An 18476-nucleotide genomic window follows, 5' to 3' on the forward strand; every position below is an offset into this window, starting at 1 on the left:
ATATTTCATGAACATTATATCGCTTTACTTGATTGATGTTTTAATACATTACTTTTTGAATATTATTTCGCAATATTGTACATTCATGTTAAAAACCTTGATTGTAGTTTGCTTAATTTAGATAATTATCACTGACAAATGTATTGGTAAAGACGTTGATGTGATTTTTGTGAAATGTTTTCTCCGTTAAACTTTTTAAATAGACACCAATGGCAAAAATGGTTAATAGAGTAGGCCTGATAGTAAAGAAATACAATATTTGAATAAAATAAAAACCTATTTGCTTTGTTTCAGTTGCTAAATATACCGAAAGGAGCGAAATGTAAATTATTACTTGATGTGTTATTTGTAAAACTAAACTCATAATGGTTCCTAGTGAAGTGTATAAAATAATAATAATAATATTAATAATTATAATAATAATAATAATAATAATAATAATAATAATAATAATAAATAATAATAATAATAATAATAATAATAATAATAATAATAATAATAATAATAATAATAATATTAATAATAATAATAATAATAATAATAATAATAATAATAATAATAATAAATAATAATAATAATAATAATATTAAATGATTGTAGTGTTTAAACGTGTTATTTGTTTAAACATATTTATTTTACAACGATTGTGAAACAAGTTATTACAACATTATATTAATCACTCTCGTTGGCACGATTTTACGCGAGAGTGTGGTCTTGTGTTGTGGGGGAAACCGGAGAACCCGGAGGAAACCCACTTGTCCGGCTTGGTGACCACAAACCAAACTCACATGCGCCCAAGCCGGGAATCGAACCCGGGTCGCCTAGGTGAGAAGCGAGTGCTCTAACCACTGCGCTAACCGGACAACCGGACTACCAAACGTGTTATTTGTATTACTCAAACGTAATGGTTCCTAGTGAAGTGCATTATTGCATAAATAATCAATATTCTTATGGGTAAAGCATGACTAGAGTCCTTATAGCTTTAACTGCTCGATTGAGCTGACTACGCGGTCTTCTTGCACCGTACTGCCGAATGATTTTGTAGAAACTTTTGTTTAAATAAGCTTATACACACACAAGCTTCGGGTATGACCAAACACACTAGGCTTAACTCAAGCGGAGTACACGAACACGCACGTTGGTGGTGTCAGACGCAACAACATGACAATATCGACACACACTCGATGAAAAGCCTACCACACAAATCGTAAACTGATTATAAATATGAGCCTATCACATTAATCGCTAACCGATCATATATATGAGCCCATCATATTAATCGTGTACTGATTGATCATAATAATGAGCCTATCACATTAATCGCAAACTGATCATATATATGAGCCCATCATATTAATCGCATACTGATTGATAATAAAAATGAGCCTACCACATTAATCGTGAACTGATCATAAATATGAGCCTATCACATTAATCGTAAACTGATCATAAATATGAGCATATCACATTAATCGCAAACTGATCATAAATATGAGCCTGTCACATTAATCGTAAACTGATCATAATTATGAGCCTATTACGTTAATCGTAAACTGACCATAATTATCAGCCTATCACATTATCGTAAGCTGATAATAATTATAAGCCTATCACATTAATCATAAACTGATCATAAATATGAGCCTATCACATTAATCGTAAACTGATCATAAATATGAGCCTATCACATTACTCGTAAGCTGATAATAATTATCAGCCTATCACATTAATCATAAACTGATCATAAATATGAGCCTATCACATTAATCGTAAACTGATCATAAAAATGAGCCTATCACATTAATCGTGAACTGATCATAATTATGAGCGTATCACAGTAATCGTAAACTGATCATAAATATGAAACTCTAACATAAATCGTAAACTGATCATAATTAAGAGCCTATCACATTAATCGCAAACTGATCATATATATAAGCCCATCATATTAATCGTATATTGATTGATCATAATAATGAGCCTATCACATTAATCGTAAACTTATCATAAATTATGAGTCCATCACACTAATCGTATACTGATCATGAATATGAGGCTGTCAAATTAAGAGTAAACTGATCATAAATATGAGCCTGTCAAATCAGGTGTAAACTCATCATAAATTTGAGACTCTAACATAAATCGTAAACTGATCCTTATTATGAGCCTATCACATTAATCATAAACTGATCATATATATGTGCCTATGACATTAATAGTAAACTGATCATAAATATGAGCCTATCACATTTATCGTAAACTGATCATAAATAGTTTTATTATGTTCCTATTACACAAATCGTAAACTGATCATAAATATGAGCCTACCACACAAATCGTACTCTTTAAAGTTGTTTTATACGTCCTTTTTTTCGGAAATAAATCCAACGACAGACGTTGCCCAACTCTAAGCGTCATAATGAACCCACTTAATATTATCCTTTATTTGATCATTTTCGGAACAAAATCTAACCTGAATTAAGTCCGAAACTCGACCGTTGAGCATCCGAATCGGATCACAATTACATCCAATATGAAGCTATGACTTATTATCCATGGTTGAGCGGGGGTAGAACTAGAGTTTCTAAGTTTCTGTCATTTACCAGAGTTTGATTAAGAGTTTAATGTCTTAAAACACTTCGACACTTTTTTCACAAAACAACCGCCTGATGGAGCACTGTCAAAACAGTATTTTGGTAACAGGTTTGTCGAAGTGTTTGAGGAAACTAATCACCTAATCAAACTCCGGTTATTAAACGAAGGCGTGGCTATTTGAGCGGCATAGACTGCCCTTTGTTTCATTTAAAATCGTGAAAAAAATGAAAAATTATCTTTGTTTTAAAGTTGTTTTCATTTGAAGCAAAATGTTGCCTTCCGACACAGCATTTATGACGTAATTTATCACGTGGTAGTCATACACTGAAGTGGTAGTGTAACAAGGATGAATGACACAAAATCGTACACAATAGTGGAAAAAAAGTTCATTGGCCAGTTGAGATGAAAACAATACAAACAGTACATGTAAGGATCCTGTTCAAGTGTTTAAGCCCGCTCCATAGATTAAAGTGAATTTCACGTTTATAAAAAATGTATAAGCGCAGTCGCTAATGGTGGCAGTCGGCTGTTATTGCTGTTTGAAGTCGATTGATGTTACACATGCTTCGAAATTCACTTGATATAATCTTCAAAAGTCGTTTAAAGCTATATAATATTCATTTCCAAACTGTAGTAGTACAGGGTATAGTGATAGACATTTTTGTATTTCGGTTAAATTTAATGTTCGTTATCTCGAAGAATTTCTCGAGGTCCAAATGTCAACGGCATAGCAAGTTCTGATTGTATAGAAAATACAAAATGGTCAAATTTGAACTTGTTCTATCAAATAATTTTATTTAATTAGGATATAAAAAATCCACATATCGATCAAAACGTGAAAAAGTTGGGTCGGGAGGTAAAAATAGGGTCGGTAACAATTCCAACTGGAAGATAAATGCATTTTCTTAATCATTCAAGTGTTTATACACTTATAACAGGATACAATGCAATTGTTAATTTCCACGAGATTAAATTTGACATTTATCATTTGAAACGTTTTATTAAACAAATTAACAATTCGTCTTAAGTATCAATACTTTAACATATGCTTATTTGTTTAAATTATATCAATGTAATAGTTATTTTACTGACGCAGTCTGATCATTCAAAAATCGATGGCAATTGTTTTAATTTCTTTAGGATTGTTACAGGCTATATTCCAACTGTGCTCTGGTGGTAAGACAACTTTTTTATTCATATATTTACATATTTGTTCATTTTTAATGTACTTATTTATGTGTTTATTTCATTTATTATTTATCATATATCTGTTCATTGAACGAACGAACGAACGAACGAACGAACGAACGACAAACGAACGTACGAACGAACGAACGAACGAACGAACAAACGTACCAATGAATGAAAGAATGGATGGATGGGTGAATGAATGAATGAATGAATGAATGAATGAATGAATGAATGAATGAATGAATGAATGAATGAATGAATGAATGAATGAATGAATGAATGAATGAATGAATGAATGAATGAATGAATGAATGAATGAATGAATGAATGAATGAATGAATGAATGAATGAATGAATGAAAAAAAAATCCGACCGACAGACAGAGAGACAAACAAAAAACAAACTAACAAACCAGTAAATAAATAAACAAACAAACCAGTAAAGAAAGAAATAAATAAAAAAATAAAAAAAATAAAAATAAATAAATAAATGAATAAATAATTATTTTTTTTTTATAAAAATCAAAATCATTTGGAGTGTCAAAACTGAGATACTGACAGCTCGAACCCTTCAACAAATGTTTATATAACCTCAAATATTGTCTTTGAAGACCACAAATATGAATACCATTTATAACGCTTTTCATGAAAATATTGTAGCGTGATTTGTAGATGGATATATCACGTGACGTTTCCAATGTATTCGATAAAGGTTAGAATATACATCAGATATATTATAAGTTTTTGCGGGCTAGTGGTGAAGGCAACAGTATTCTATATTTTTTCTTGACTGTACTGGCGTGGGTTCGCCCCCGGTTACAACTAAAGTATTTGTAATATTTTCATTGTTTTATTCAGCAATTTCTGTATCAAAGAGTTAAATAATTATAAAATGCGTTTTCAGATGCATTACCGGGAAAAATACTTGTTGGTCCCAGAACATGAGCGAGTTCCTTTATAGGCATATTTTTTTTTATTAGAACCTAGAATTATTTGGTACCATAGGCTTTTTATGGCCCCGAAATCTTGAATATGTTTGTCTTTATTGAACACGTGTGTTCACAGTTCCCAGTGAAAGACCGACGTACTTCTAATTCCTTTATGGAATTGAAACCATCTTGTGCCCACCATTTGTATTATTTTTTAAGAATAATTTCGATATGTGCAGAAACTATTGAATGTCAGCCTGGCCTATTCCGTTGTGACGATGGTTCATGTATCGAGGAAATTTGGCATTGTGATGGCGCCAAAGATTGCGATGATATGTCAGACGAAAAGAATTGTGGTAAGTTATTTAAGTGCTAGTTGAGAAATATGTTTTGATTTTTGAGTGATGTTACGAAACATTGAGCGCAGTTTAGAATTCGGATGCATAGCTTTACCATTGAAAATAGCAATACACAGGAGCAATTTTAAAAACACAGGTCCATAGTTGAAGGTATCTCCTATGTAAGATATTGGAGCATAACAAATTCAAGGCAGCGATTTCTTTAAATTTCATACTATTTCCTATTCAATTTGTAAGGGGAATTCACTATGTATCATGTTAATAGTAATTTGCGATTTGTATTTGTGAGGATGTTATCTTTAATTATTTCCCCATTTTCCAAAGTGAAGATATGACTATGCAGAAATGACATGCTTTGTCATGTCCGTCCGTCCGTCCCGTTCGTTGGTCCAGCTGTTTTGTCCCATCCACAACTTTGTCATTTTATGGTGGGATTTCGAAATAATTTGGCTCAAGTTTACTGTTCAAGGTCTTGCAACGTATCATTTAAACCCATACATCGTATGTTAAAACGTTCACCACATAGAGATGACATGCATAAACCACAATCTAGGCAAGCTAGATTTTGTGTCCACTCCCTATCTCCTAAACCCCTAGGTTCTCTAGGATTTTCATATGACTTGGGTAAAATGTTAATCAAATCTACAGGACATGCAGAATCCACTCCCCATAACTGTGTGAAACATGATACAAAATGCATGTTTCAATTAAATAATAAAAATTATTTACATATGGAAATAATTTCATTTATTAAGACGGAATAAATTGTTTTCTCTTTTTATCTACGATTTCTCGGAAATACTTCCTAGATACGGGTAAACACACGTGGTTGCCCGGAAATCAACATGCGGAACGCTCCGGTCATCCGATTACTTGACCACGTGACTAGCCCAGCACGTTCTTTTCTCGCTAACCTTCGAAGGAGTAACACGTGGGAAAAATACCGAAAAAATATTATTTACATTAAAGTCTAAATAATGTATCTTTTACTATATTCCAAGTAAGACTTTGCTGACTACTGTGGAAATATGACTACCAAGACAATAGGCAATCTTAAAACACTATGAATAAAATAATTAAAAACCGTATGTTTGAAAAAAAATATGTTAAAAACCTTCATTGATTTTCCTTACACTTGTGTTCAATGCTTACCTCATCGTCACAACACCAACAATCTGATTCATTTCTCCCATATATTATGTGACCGATAGCCAATTAGTCTTACAGTCATGTGCCTTTGAATCATATTTTGCCATTTTGGCTATTTTTGAGTTTGTGGATCAAACATGTACCCTTGAACATCAGTTTAACACCTTAACAGTTTAACCAGTTTAACACCTTTGCTAATTTAAGATTTTAGACTTCTTTTCTCATTTATTTTGACATACATTTAAATATTACTGAATTACAAACAATATCAATCACAGCATAAATCAGAACATATCTATGTTGTTTCATATTTTCAGAAAAAAAAAACATGCACGCACACACACACACACGCACGCAATGAAACAAGAAATTAACATATTAGTGTGTTTAGTTTTAATATGGATACCGAAAATTGCTATTTCATGATTAATTTCAATATATATGGATCGTCTATAAATATAGTCATTTAAGGCATTCCATAGTGGTTGTACTTTCTGACAATCCTTTAATAGGAGATCTATCGTTTCGCTATTTTTGTTACAAAATTCCCATAAATTCGGACTATTTTACATTAGTGCACATATGTATTTGTGGATATTATTCTCAGCGAGAATTTATATAGAAAGCTTCGTAGCGATGTGACATTTGAGCTAATATAAATTGTATTATATATATTTTTTCCAGACAATATTTTCTATGTTCGGGAATATAAGATGCCATGTAGTTTCTGATGATGAGTTGATAGTGTTTTTCTGTTGTAGCACAATTTTTTTTTTAGAATTTTGTTTGTCTGCTTCGATTTTTTAATCTTATCTGTATTTTTTGGAAGCCTGGTTTGATTGATATTTTCGGATTTAATCTTCGTTTACAGATGAATTTGGAAACATGTGTCAGATATTTTAGGAAATCGTATTTATTAATGTCATATAAGCGTTTTATTTCTTGAAAAACTGCAAAACTCAATTACTCTGACGTCGAACATGTGTTCAAATAAGTATGTGCTTTTCTTTTACCATTATTTAAAATATAGTGTGTGGCCGTGTTGTTTTATCGCTATTCTATTCCAAATTCTTATTATACTTACGTTTATTTCAGTTTTGAATTCATAATATGCGGTTCTTATTTTTAACCAATACTTAAGTACATCGTGTAGGAAAGTTCCATCTGGTGTACTTAATTTATAACTATTTGATCAAAATCTGATTCTAGTAATAGTTCATGGCCGTAGTTTTGTAGTTTCATATGAAAGAATACTTTCCAGACACCATTATTTGAATGGTCTATGTATTTTTTTATCCACAATGCCTCAATTGCATTAAAATAATTCTATGTATGTCATCATAAGTCCATCGTGTTCATAGCTTTGGTAAAGGATATTTCTTGTTATTTTATCGGTTTTCCATCATACATAAAATAAAAAATTCAAGTTTTTAAAGCATCTATCATTTGTTAATTGGATAAGCTAATACAGTAAATGGATACATAAGCTAAGGTAAAGTAATCGTTTTAATAACCGTATTTTAACCAATCAATGTCCGTTTTCTGTGTTGCTATTGTTTAATACGCTTCTAAAATCTTGTTTTTTTTTATATTTTTTGCAATATTTGTGCACATAAACTGGTTATGTTATTCCTAAAGTAGTAGCGTAATTAGGTGTCCTTTCAGTTTTTTAGTATAACAGAATTGTAAATATGAGTTTTTTTTAATGATCCCGACCTAATAATAACTGATTAATTGGTGTTCAGGTTTAGGCCTGGTCACTTAGTGAACATTTCTAAGGTTTGCACGAGTGTTTCTAAGGATTTTATTGTCGCAATTATTGAAAGATGTTGATTGAACGGCAACAAAAAATTGCTGTATTATTTTGTCATTAATTCTAATTACATTTATGTCATTTAAACTATCCGGTTCAACTTCAATGAGTTTACGCATTCAAGGATATGACTGTGGTTTCAACTGTCAAAATCTTAATAATAAAATAAAAGTCCTGGTTTATTGTGTTTGTTTAGTTAATATATGATTTCAAAAATTACCATTAACAATATACATTTTCTCCCATATATCTACCCTTAACAAACACAGATTGTTCATGACTTATAATTGATGATAAAAAAAAAATATTCGACGATTTATGGCTTTGGTTGCTATTTTATAATCTATGTTTAGTAGAGTTATGTTAACTCATCAATGTCCTCATTCAGTTTTGGTATACGTGTTATTTACACATGCTTATGAAGTTGTGTTAATTGTCCAGTAGTGAACGCGTAGTTAAGTGATTTGATTAGAAATTGCTGTATGTAATTCCAAAAGGTCTTATAAAATTCTGCAGTTCATCCATCAGAAACCGGGGTTTTATTTTTTTGCATACCTTTTAGAGCTGGTTTTTATTCATAGCTGGTCAAAAGGCTTTCAGACGCAAGTATTTCATCTTCGTTTAGTTCTCTGTAAGGGATTTTGAATTCTTCCTGTTTAATTTGTTTATCTCTTGAGAATAATTTTGTGTGATATCTAACTTCCTCGTTTTAATTGTTTTCTATACCAGTTATTTTTTCGTTTTTAACCTTCACATGGTGCATATCCATATCGGTACCCTCTTTGCGAAATCTACTGAAACGGTACCCTCCTTGCACATGCACCGGTTTTTCTCTGCTGAAAACAAATCGGCGATGGACAATAAGCCAGTAAATGTTCATTTAACTGATGAAAGGAGGTATGTCATGTGTAAAAGAAGTATACCACGGAACACTAGAATGTTATAGCTATGTCTTTTTTAGTAATATATATGCAAAAAGCTACAGAAACATGCTCAGTAGCAAAATGTTTTAACATAAACCCGGTTTAGTGGCAATGGGCACCGCCAAAGACATAGAACACAAACTCACAAACAAGAAACATAGAACAGCACACAACTCTACAAAGAGCACAGTGCATAAATACTATATATATATATATAAATAATTGGTATGTTTATCAAGAATTGTTAGGTACCGCCTTGGAACGGTCAGTAAAATGTAAATTTACTGGGGGTTTAAACCAGTTTATGTGCACAAACCTCACTCTTATCCCAACAATTCTTAATAAAGATAAAACGCAAAAGATAAATCTTATCAAAGTATGCATTAACTTGAGGAAACTTATCAATAAAACAAAAAATAATAAAAAAAAACGAAAAGGTAAACCCCAAGTACTTCAATGGTTAGGCTACACAATATCGATATGTCTTGCCTCGCCCACCGCCTCTGCATGTTCTGCGGGCTTAAATGAACCACTGGTTTGATTATGTACACCCCATACATATTACAAGTATTCAGTTATATATCATAATCATACAAATGGCAATTAATAGTCTAAAATATGTGGTAAATTCATAAAAACACCATACTTTCGGTCTTGCAGCGGCACGGGTTACCTCTTTGCTATTGATTTTTTATAGCACAGGTACCCTCTCTCTCTCTTTTTAAAGCACGGGTACCCCCGTAGCACTGTTATCGAGTTAAGTAATTTATTTCTACTTTGTTATCGTATTTATGCGTTGATCGTTTAATATGTGACACAGAACGCCGATATACATATATAGATAGGATCAAAATTAAAAAGTCAAACATTTTCATTGTTTATCCTCAGATTTAATATTAGAGAAAATTTTCATGTAAGTAAGCTACACAGCTAGCTTACGAAGGTCGGTTGTTTAACCCAGGCCCCGTGTTCACTAAAAACTATGAAATGATCCTGATTTTATCTTCATTGCGTTATGAAACTAAACTAAAATTAATCGTATTACCTTAAGAGAAAATGGTAGGTCTATATAAACAAATGGCAAAACGTGAGGATTTAAAAAGAAACAGCCCTATTTAGAGAAAAAAATGAGGATTGATAATACAAATACAAAAATAATCGGATCAAAAAATGATCAATTTTCGCCTCAAAACCAATAGGTTTTTTTACGCCCATATCTTGTAAAGTAATAATAGTTTTTCTTTCTAGAATTTCATATACATACTTTTTCAGGTCAACTTTTATTTACTTAACATTGAATAACATTGAATATTAAATCTGAGGATAAACAATGGAGAATGTTTGACTTTATAATTTTGATCCTTTATATAGGTTTAAAGATAGTTCTGTTCCTGATATCAGTGTGTGTATACCACGTGATAAGTAACGTCATATATTATGTCGGAAGGCAACATTTTGCTTCAAATGAAGCCTTAAATCAAAGATAACTTTTCTTAACTACACAATTTTAAATGAAACAAAGGGCAATCTATGCCGCTTAAAGAGCCCCTCCTTCGTTTTATTACTGGAGTTTGATAAGGTAATTCGTTTCATCAAACACTTCGACAAACCTGTTTCCAAAATAATGTTTAGACAGTGCTCCGTCAGACGGCCGTATTGTAAAAAGGTTGGTCGAAGTGTTTTAAGAAACTAAACTCTCAATCAAACACCGGTGAACGACCGAAGGCGGGGTTCTGTAAGCGGCGCCTTGTTTCGTTTAAAATGGTGAAGAAATAGGAATCTGGAAATAATAAGGTCCTACAGTGCTACGAGGGTACTCGTGCTTTAAAAAAGAGAGAGAGGGTACCTGTGCTAAAAAAAATCAATAGCAAAGAGGTAACCCGTGCCGCTGCAAAACCGAAAGTAGGGTGTTTTTATGAATTTACCACATATTTTAGACTTTGTATGAATATGATATATAACTGAATGCATGTAATATGTTTGGTGTGTGCATAATCAAACCAGTGGTTCATTTAAGCCCGCAGAACATGCAGAGGCGGTGGGCGAGGCAAGACATATCGCTTATTGTGGAGTTGCAGTAATTAAAAAATGGGCGACTTACTAAAAAAGACATAGCTATAACATTCTAGTGTTCCGTGGTATACTTCTTTTACACATGACATACCTCCTTTCATCAGTTAAATGAACATTTACTGGCTTGTTGTCCATCGCCGATTTGTTTTCAGCAGAGAAAAACCTGTGCATGTGCAAAGAGGGTACCGTTTCAGTAGATTTCGCAAAGAGGGTACCGATATGGATATGCACCGTGCTTTAGTGTATTTATTGATTTTCCTTCAGTGTTTCTTTTCTTAAGGTTGGCAAAAAATTCGTGTTATGTTGGTTTTGTTCAACATAATTTCTCAACTTAATTAGATTTAGCTCTTGATAATATACCGTTTGGTTGTGTATGTGTAATTTCATCTAGTTTTTGTTTTTTAGCTATGATAATTCCAGATATTTGGTAAATTTCATCTTTGTAATTCGTATTGAGTTTTGTTTCTTATCTTTGTATTCCATTTTTGTATTTTTTTGTTTCATTATTTCTAATTATTTTTAGGTGAGTTGTAAACTTTATTGTTTCATTCCTAATTTCAGATTGTTGCTGTGGCAAATCCGATATAAGCGTAAACCATATATTATAAGTATTAGTTCAATACTAGCCTTAGTCAATGAGAACATGTGTCAAGGCGGCGTGTGGGGATAGTTTGCACTTCTCTGATAGCTCTAGTTTCAATGATGAAATTGAACAGTTACTCTTTGTCACTCAAACAATCAGTTGACCAATTCTAGGATTAGATAGATTGCTGCATTATCCAATAGAGTAACTTACATTCATCTGCAAAATGAGCTCGACAATATTTGCTTTGGTGACTTGTTAAATACCTTTAAATGGTGTTTTTATATTAAGAAATGAAACTCAAATAATTTTCATTAGCCCATTCATTATGTAATTTTAGAAAATTATCAGTGCGGCGCAAACTATTTCGCGTGCGGTAATGGTACGGGTCCGTGTATTTCCAAACTGTGGGTGTGTGACTCGGATTTCGATTGCTTTGATGGCTCAGATGAGAGTCCGCAACAAGAATGTGGTGAGTTTGCATATACGGCTGTTTCATCTCATCAATTTTATTTTTCAAAGGTTATAGCTTTGGTGTCGCCTTTATTGTCAATGATGACATGCAAGACCTACAACATTTGTCCATAAAATAAACCTTGGGCTATTACTTATAAACCGTTGAAGGTATTACCATACAGCTTGGCCCACTGCTATAGAAAACCACTAATACGACTTTAATAATACACTAATAATTTTGAATTATCTGTTAACGGCATCAAGATATCAAGATTGTTTACACTCAAAAGTTTTTTCAAACTACCTTAAAAGGATCATGTGACGAAGAACTCATTTCACCATTGACTTCGCCATTCTTATTTTAGTCATAGAAAACTATGACTTTACATTCCCACTTACAGCATTTTTAAATTAGTAAAACAAGGGGGAGATAGTGGATATGTGATATTAGAACATGGGGTTTAGAGGTGATGTAGTGGATATGTGATATTGGAACATGGGATTTGGAGGGGATGTATAGGATATGAGATATAGGAATATGGGGTTGGGAGGGGATGTAGTGGACATGTTATATAAAACATGGGGTCGGGAGGGGAGATAGTGGATATGTGATATAGGAACATGGGGTTTGCAGGGGAAGTAGTGGATATGTGATATAGGAACATTTGGCTTAGATGGGAAGTAGTGGATATGTGATAAAGGAACATGGGGTTTGAAGGGGAAGTTGTGGATATGTGATATAGGAACATTGGGTTTGGAGGGGAAGTAGTGGATATGTGATATCGGAACATTGGGTTTGTAGGGGAAGTTGTGGATATGTGATATAGGAACATAGGGTTTGGAGAGGATGTAGTGGATAGTTGGTATTGAACTATGCAGTTAAGAGGGGATGTAATGGTTATGTTATGTAGAAACGAATTGTAAATAATATGTTGACCCTCTGACATGCTTTTCGTTCCGGCTTATGGAGTATTACTTTATAACTTGATATAAACATGTAGTTTTCTGACAGCTTGATCAAGAAAAAAAAATAATTTAAATGAGAGAAGTTATATAAATTATCCTTGATGTGGTATTTTCAGTACCAAGGCACACATACTGTGGCGACCCCATGATCGAATGTTTAAACGGCTCATGCTTGACGCAGGAGCAGCTGTGTGAAGGTTTTACGTGCTTGGAATACGTGCCTGACATCTCAGGGCTCACGTGTGCAGGGATCACGTGTGTTGATCACCAGTTCCAATGTCTAAACGGTATCTGTATTGACAAGAGTCACGTGTGTAATGGGATACGGGACTGTTTTGATGGAACGGATGAGGACACGAGTTGCAGTGAGTACTACTTGTTAATAATACAATGAAAATACGGAGATCCCAGTAGTCAAAAAATCAAAAATAAACACTGTTTAGAGGAACAAGGTTAGTTATTGTCGGGCCTTTTCCTTGTCAATTCAAAGGTCAGTTCTGACTTAAAAATTGAGTAATGGACTACAAACATAGCAACATAATCAGATTGGAAGTGAAGAAGGGATGCAATGAATTTAAGACTTTTTAATATTGACCAAAAGCAAAATAATCATACAGAAATACCCTTAGGAAATTATATCAATATATCGTATATAGGTTGTGTCCCTTACAGATGCTGATGAATGTCGAATGTTCAAACCATGTAGTCAGATTTGTACAGACAAGAAGATGGGATACGAGTGCTCCTGTTACCATGGTTACAGTCTGAAAACGGATGGCAAAACCTGTCAAGGTTCTATTAAAATACTAATAGTTTTTTTCTCGCCTATTTGATTTTTCACTTTAGTGTGTAATCTTTACGAAAAATTTTACTAGAAATTTCAACGAAAATCCCAACCTTTCTTAGCCAAGAATCAGTCGATTGGTCGATTGTTCGGTCCGTTGCAATGTTCCATGTCCGGAGCAAACTTGAAAACTACGGGTTGGAATTGAAATAAACTCCATACAATGGTTAGGCACAATGAGAGAAAATGCAGTGTACAGGAAAAGTAACTCTAGTTCAGCTAATTACATAGTTGTTGCCTTTTTATTTTATTTTCTTGTCCGAAGCATAACATGAAAACTACTGGCTGGACATTGTGGAAACTTCATACAATGCTCAACAACAAAGAGAGAAAGCGCAATGAACAAGAACCATAAATCTATGTTCGCCAATTGCAGAGCAATTCCCCATGTAACATTTTTTATTGTCCGGGGCACGTCTTGAACACTCATGAATTGAATTTTAATTAACTTTATATAACCGTAATGTACACTGAAAGAAAGTACAGTGTACAAGAACCTTAAATCCATTCAAGCTGATAACAGTCTTATTACCCTTTGTTGCATTTTCTTGTCCGGGGCATAACTTGAAAGCAACCAGACTGAATAAAAGAAACTTCATACAATGGTAAAGTACAATAAGAGGAAGTGAATTGTACTGGAACTATAACTCGATTGAAGCTAATTTCAGAGTAATTGCCCTTTGACATTATTTTTGCTTATCCGTAGCATAACCTGACATAACCCGGAGAATAATATGATAACGACTTGATGGAATTTGATTAAACTTCATACAATGGTAAATCACAATGTAAAAGCTGTGTAGAAGAACCATAACTCTATTCACAGCATTTTCAATTTCAAATAGCGAGCCGAATGTCAATAAAGAACTAACTAAAGGGAAACTGTTGAGTTTGTCCAAGGATAATGATACAAATGGTATTAGATTAGAAACCTTTAGATGAATAATGTATGTATTAATCGGTCATTTCAGACGTGGACGAGTGTTCGACAGAGTTTCCGTGCGCGCATTTCTGCCAAAATGCACAGGGGACGTACTTTTGCACGTGTGCAGAGGGGTTTTCTTTGGTAGGCGACAGACGGGGATGTAATTATACGAACAGCAGTGAGTAGTTTCATTTTAGCTTGTCTTTTTTTGGAAAAAAGAATCGAGGTATTGTCATAGCCTTGGTGTCATAGTGCGTCCTTCATCGACTTAATAACCTTTTTAAATACGCATTTGAACCGAAATTATTACGGTACTGTTTTACATGATACTTGTCTTCTAGTGTTTGAAAAATAACGTCTTAAAGATTTTTATCTTTGGATCTAAGCTCCATGCTTCGACATTTATTGACATTTTAAGCACTTACATTTGTTATTAGTATTGCTCTGATTTTCTTACTTTGAAGCATAGATAATGTTTGTCTTTAGCTTCAATTGGCAATATGCTAGACAACGTCAAAACTTTTACTTGTCTTTTTGAGAAAAGCTTTTTATTATTCATTTTTGTCCGATTTTAACAGATCTTTGTCCTACTTTTTTGACATATTTTCATTCAAGATTGTAAAAAAAACAATGTTGTAGAATTTTAAATAATAACGATAGTACAGTAAAATCTTTTTTATAAGTAAATTATTTAGTTACTGCTACAAAATCGACGAAGAATATCTTGTATCTTTGTCTTTTAAGCAACTTTTGTTTCTGATGTAGGTTTGTTTTTGTAGGTGTATATTATGTTAATATGTTTGTGTCTATAGTTTATGCCCTTGACATATGCCCATACATAGGGTTTGTTTTTGTAGGTGTATATTATGTTGATATGTTTGTGTCTATAGTTTATGCCCTTGACTTATGCCCATACATAGGGTTTGTTTTTGTAGGTGTATATTATGTTGATATGTTTGTGTCTATAGTTTATGCCCTTGACTTATGCCCATACATAGGGTTTGTTTTTGTAGGTGTATAGTATGTTGATATGTTTGTGTCTATAGTTTATGCCCTTGACATATGCCCATACATAGGGTTTGTTTTTGTAGGTGTATATTATGTTGATATGTTTGTGTCTATAGTTTATGCCCTTGACTTATGCCCATACATAGGGTTTGTTTTTGTAGGTGTATATTATGTTGATATGTTTGTGTCTATAGTTTATGCCCTTGACTTATGCCCATACATAGGGTTTGTTTTTGTAGGTGTATAGTATGTTGATATGTTTTTGTCTATAGTTTATGCCCTTGACTTATGCCCATACATAGGGTTTGTTTTTGTAGGTGTATATTATGTTGATATGTTTGTGTCTATAGTTTATGCCCTTGACTTATGCCCATACATAGGGTTTGTTTTTGTAGGTGTATATTATGTTGATATGTTTGTGTCTATAGTTTATGCCCTTGACTTATGCCCATACATAGGGTTTGTTTTTGTAGGTGTATATTATGTTGATATGTTTGCGTCTATAGTTTATGCCCTTGACTTATGCCAATACATAGGGTTTGTTTTTGTATGTGTATATTATGTTGATATATTTGGGTCTATAGTTTATCCCCTTGACTTATGCCCATACATAGGGTTTGTTTTTGTAGGTGTATATTATGTTGATATATTTGTGTCTATAGTTTATGCCCTTGACTTATGCCCATACATAGGGTTTGTTTTTGTAGGTGTATATTATGTTAATATGTTTGTGTCTATAGTTTATGCCCTTGACTTATGCCCATACATAGGGTTTGTTTTTGTAGGTGTATATTATGTTGATATATTTGTGTCTATAGTTTATGCCCTTGACTTATGCCCATACATAGGGTTTGTTTTTGAGTTTTTGATTACTGGGCTTGTCGCTGTATTTTTCATTGTATTATTGTTGATTGGTAGTTGTTATTACCTTTTATATGTTTGGAAGCGTACCACTATTCATCAAGGATAATGTTGTTATTTAAACTAATACTTTACATATGTCTTATCATTTATAGTGTCTGCAGATGAGCAAACCAGCAATAATTCGAAAGTAACAACTGTTTCGGCAATAATTCAAACCAACAATGAGAGATCGAATATTTATCTTCTTGTTATTTTACCGGCTGTGGGTTGCAGTCTTGGGTTATGTCTAGTTGTTTTTGTTGGACTATTGTGTTGCAAACGGACAGGTATAAATCATATGCGTTAGTATCGGTCTGTGATGGTGTAATTGGTTTTGGATATATATTTTGTTATTATATAAATACGTATGAGTAATAAGAAGGTATGATAAACCGTGATCTCTAGCCAGTTAAACCTGATTTGTTCGAATGATAACACAAAATGAATGGACACATACCTGTAATTGCAGAGATTGGATGCACAAACTCTTTCGTGTAAACCGCTTTTCACCATTCATGACCAAAACTTCCGCACATGGAACTCAAATTTCTCAACCATCCTTGTTAAGAAAATAACAATTTTGTTTTAAGTATTGTTAGTTTTATATCATTACACCGACAATTAACGTATCATCTTTCTTTCCTCAAAGAACGCGTGAAGAAGTACTAAGATATTGCTTTCAAATTACAATTTCGTACTGTAATGTACACAGGTATATTGAACTATTTTCACGAATAAGCACAGTTTTAGTTACACTTGCATACAAAACTAAAGTTATTAAAACATGTTGTTTTTTGTATTAAATTTTCACTTTCACCCGATAGGTAGACTCTGTTTTTCGCATAGACAACAAAAGGCCAAGAAAGAAAGGTAGGATAAAAATTCATTGATATGGGCCGACGTTGGTAATTCGTCCTTCCATTTGCGCGACTAAAATGGCGCTTCTCTCAATATATCGTCAATCTATTTTTGTTAAACATGATGACATATTGTTATTATTATTATTATTATTATTATTATTATTATTATTATTATTATTATTATTATTGGATTCTCATTGTGTTAAGTACTCAATAATTCATCTTAGTTAAATAAACTTTACACTAGCTATTTGATTAAAAGTTCATCATCTTACATTATATATGTTGAGGTAATGACAGGCACTTACCGGTCACAGTTTTGGGCCACTCAAAAGTGTTTGGGTTCCATTGGTATTGCCTGTAAACAGAAATGTATAAATGTAAAATCACGCCTGTTACACCTACGGTCTTTCAGCAGAACAGAACATAACAGAACAGACAGTTTATTCGACTTATACAATAGTACATCGTCGATATTCATAACGTGATATATATAAACATGTCACAATTCTAAACTTAAATACATAATATTTCATAATAGTATAAATAAATGAAAACAAGTTTATGTAAATTGAATACAAAACAATTGTAATGTTAACATTAGAAGTGAGGGAAACTACTATATTATGTTGTATTATTAACTTTCTTTTTATCACACGATGTCAATAGTTGATGGAATTTGAATACAGGATGAGTATCATAGTAAACCGTAAACATCGACATATTCATATGAGGTGATATACATCCTCTATGTCCCTGCTGTTACAACATAAACAATATGGTTCGTTACCAGATATATTATAACGTGCATATCGTCCTGTTCGTATTTTAACGGGGTGCAATTTAACAAAGTATAAACGTTAATTCTTTGGAACTAAATTTCAATATGTTTCGTAGTCA

General features: G+C 32.8%; 1 protein-coding gene across 1 annotated transcript; it reads left to right on the top strand.

Moving 5' to 3' along the window:
• The first annotated feature begins 3650 nt into the window (after positions 1-3650).
• Positions 3651-17590, top strand: LOC128224300 (low-density lipoprotein receptor-related protein 1B-like). Its single transcript, XM_052934112.1, has 8 exons — positions 3651-3771; positions 4954-5070; positions 11955-12086; positions 13153-13401; positions 13709-13828; positions 14852-14983; positions 16830-17003; positions 17541-17590. Exons 1-8 carry the CDS (start codon positions 3711-3713, stop codon positions 17588-17590), a joined length of 1035 nt encoding a protein of 344 aa, XP_052790072.1. The 5' UTR covers positions 3651-3710.
• The last annotated feature ends 886 nt before the right edge of the window (positions 17591-18476 follow it).

The sequence above is a fragment of the Mya arenaria genome, chromosome 17 (assembly GCF_026914265.1).
Source record: "Mya arenaria isolate MELC-2E11 chromosome 17, ASM2691426v1".
NCBI lineage: Eukaryota > Metazoa > Mollusca > Bivalvia > Myida > Myidae > Mya > Mya arenaria.

Coding starts and splice junctions, on each gene's coding strand:
- LOC128224300 (XM_052934112.1), top strand. CDS start 3,711: ATGGCAATTGTTTTAATTTCTTTAGGATTGTTACAGGCTATATTCCAA. Junction 3,772..4,953: donor ATTCCAACTGTGCTCTGGTG/GTAAGACAACTT, acceptor CGATATGTGCAG/AAACTATTGAATGTCAGCCT. Junction 12,087..13,152: donor GAGTCCGCAACAAGAATGTG/GTGAGTTTGCAT, acceptor TGGTATTTTCAG/TACCAAGGCACACATACTGT.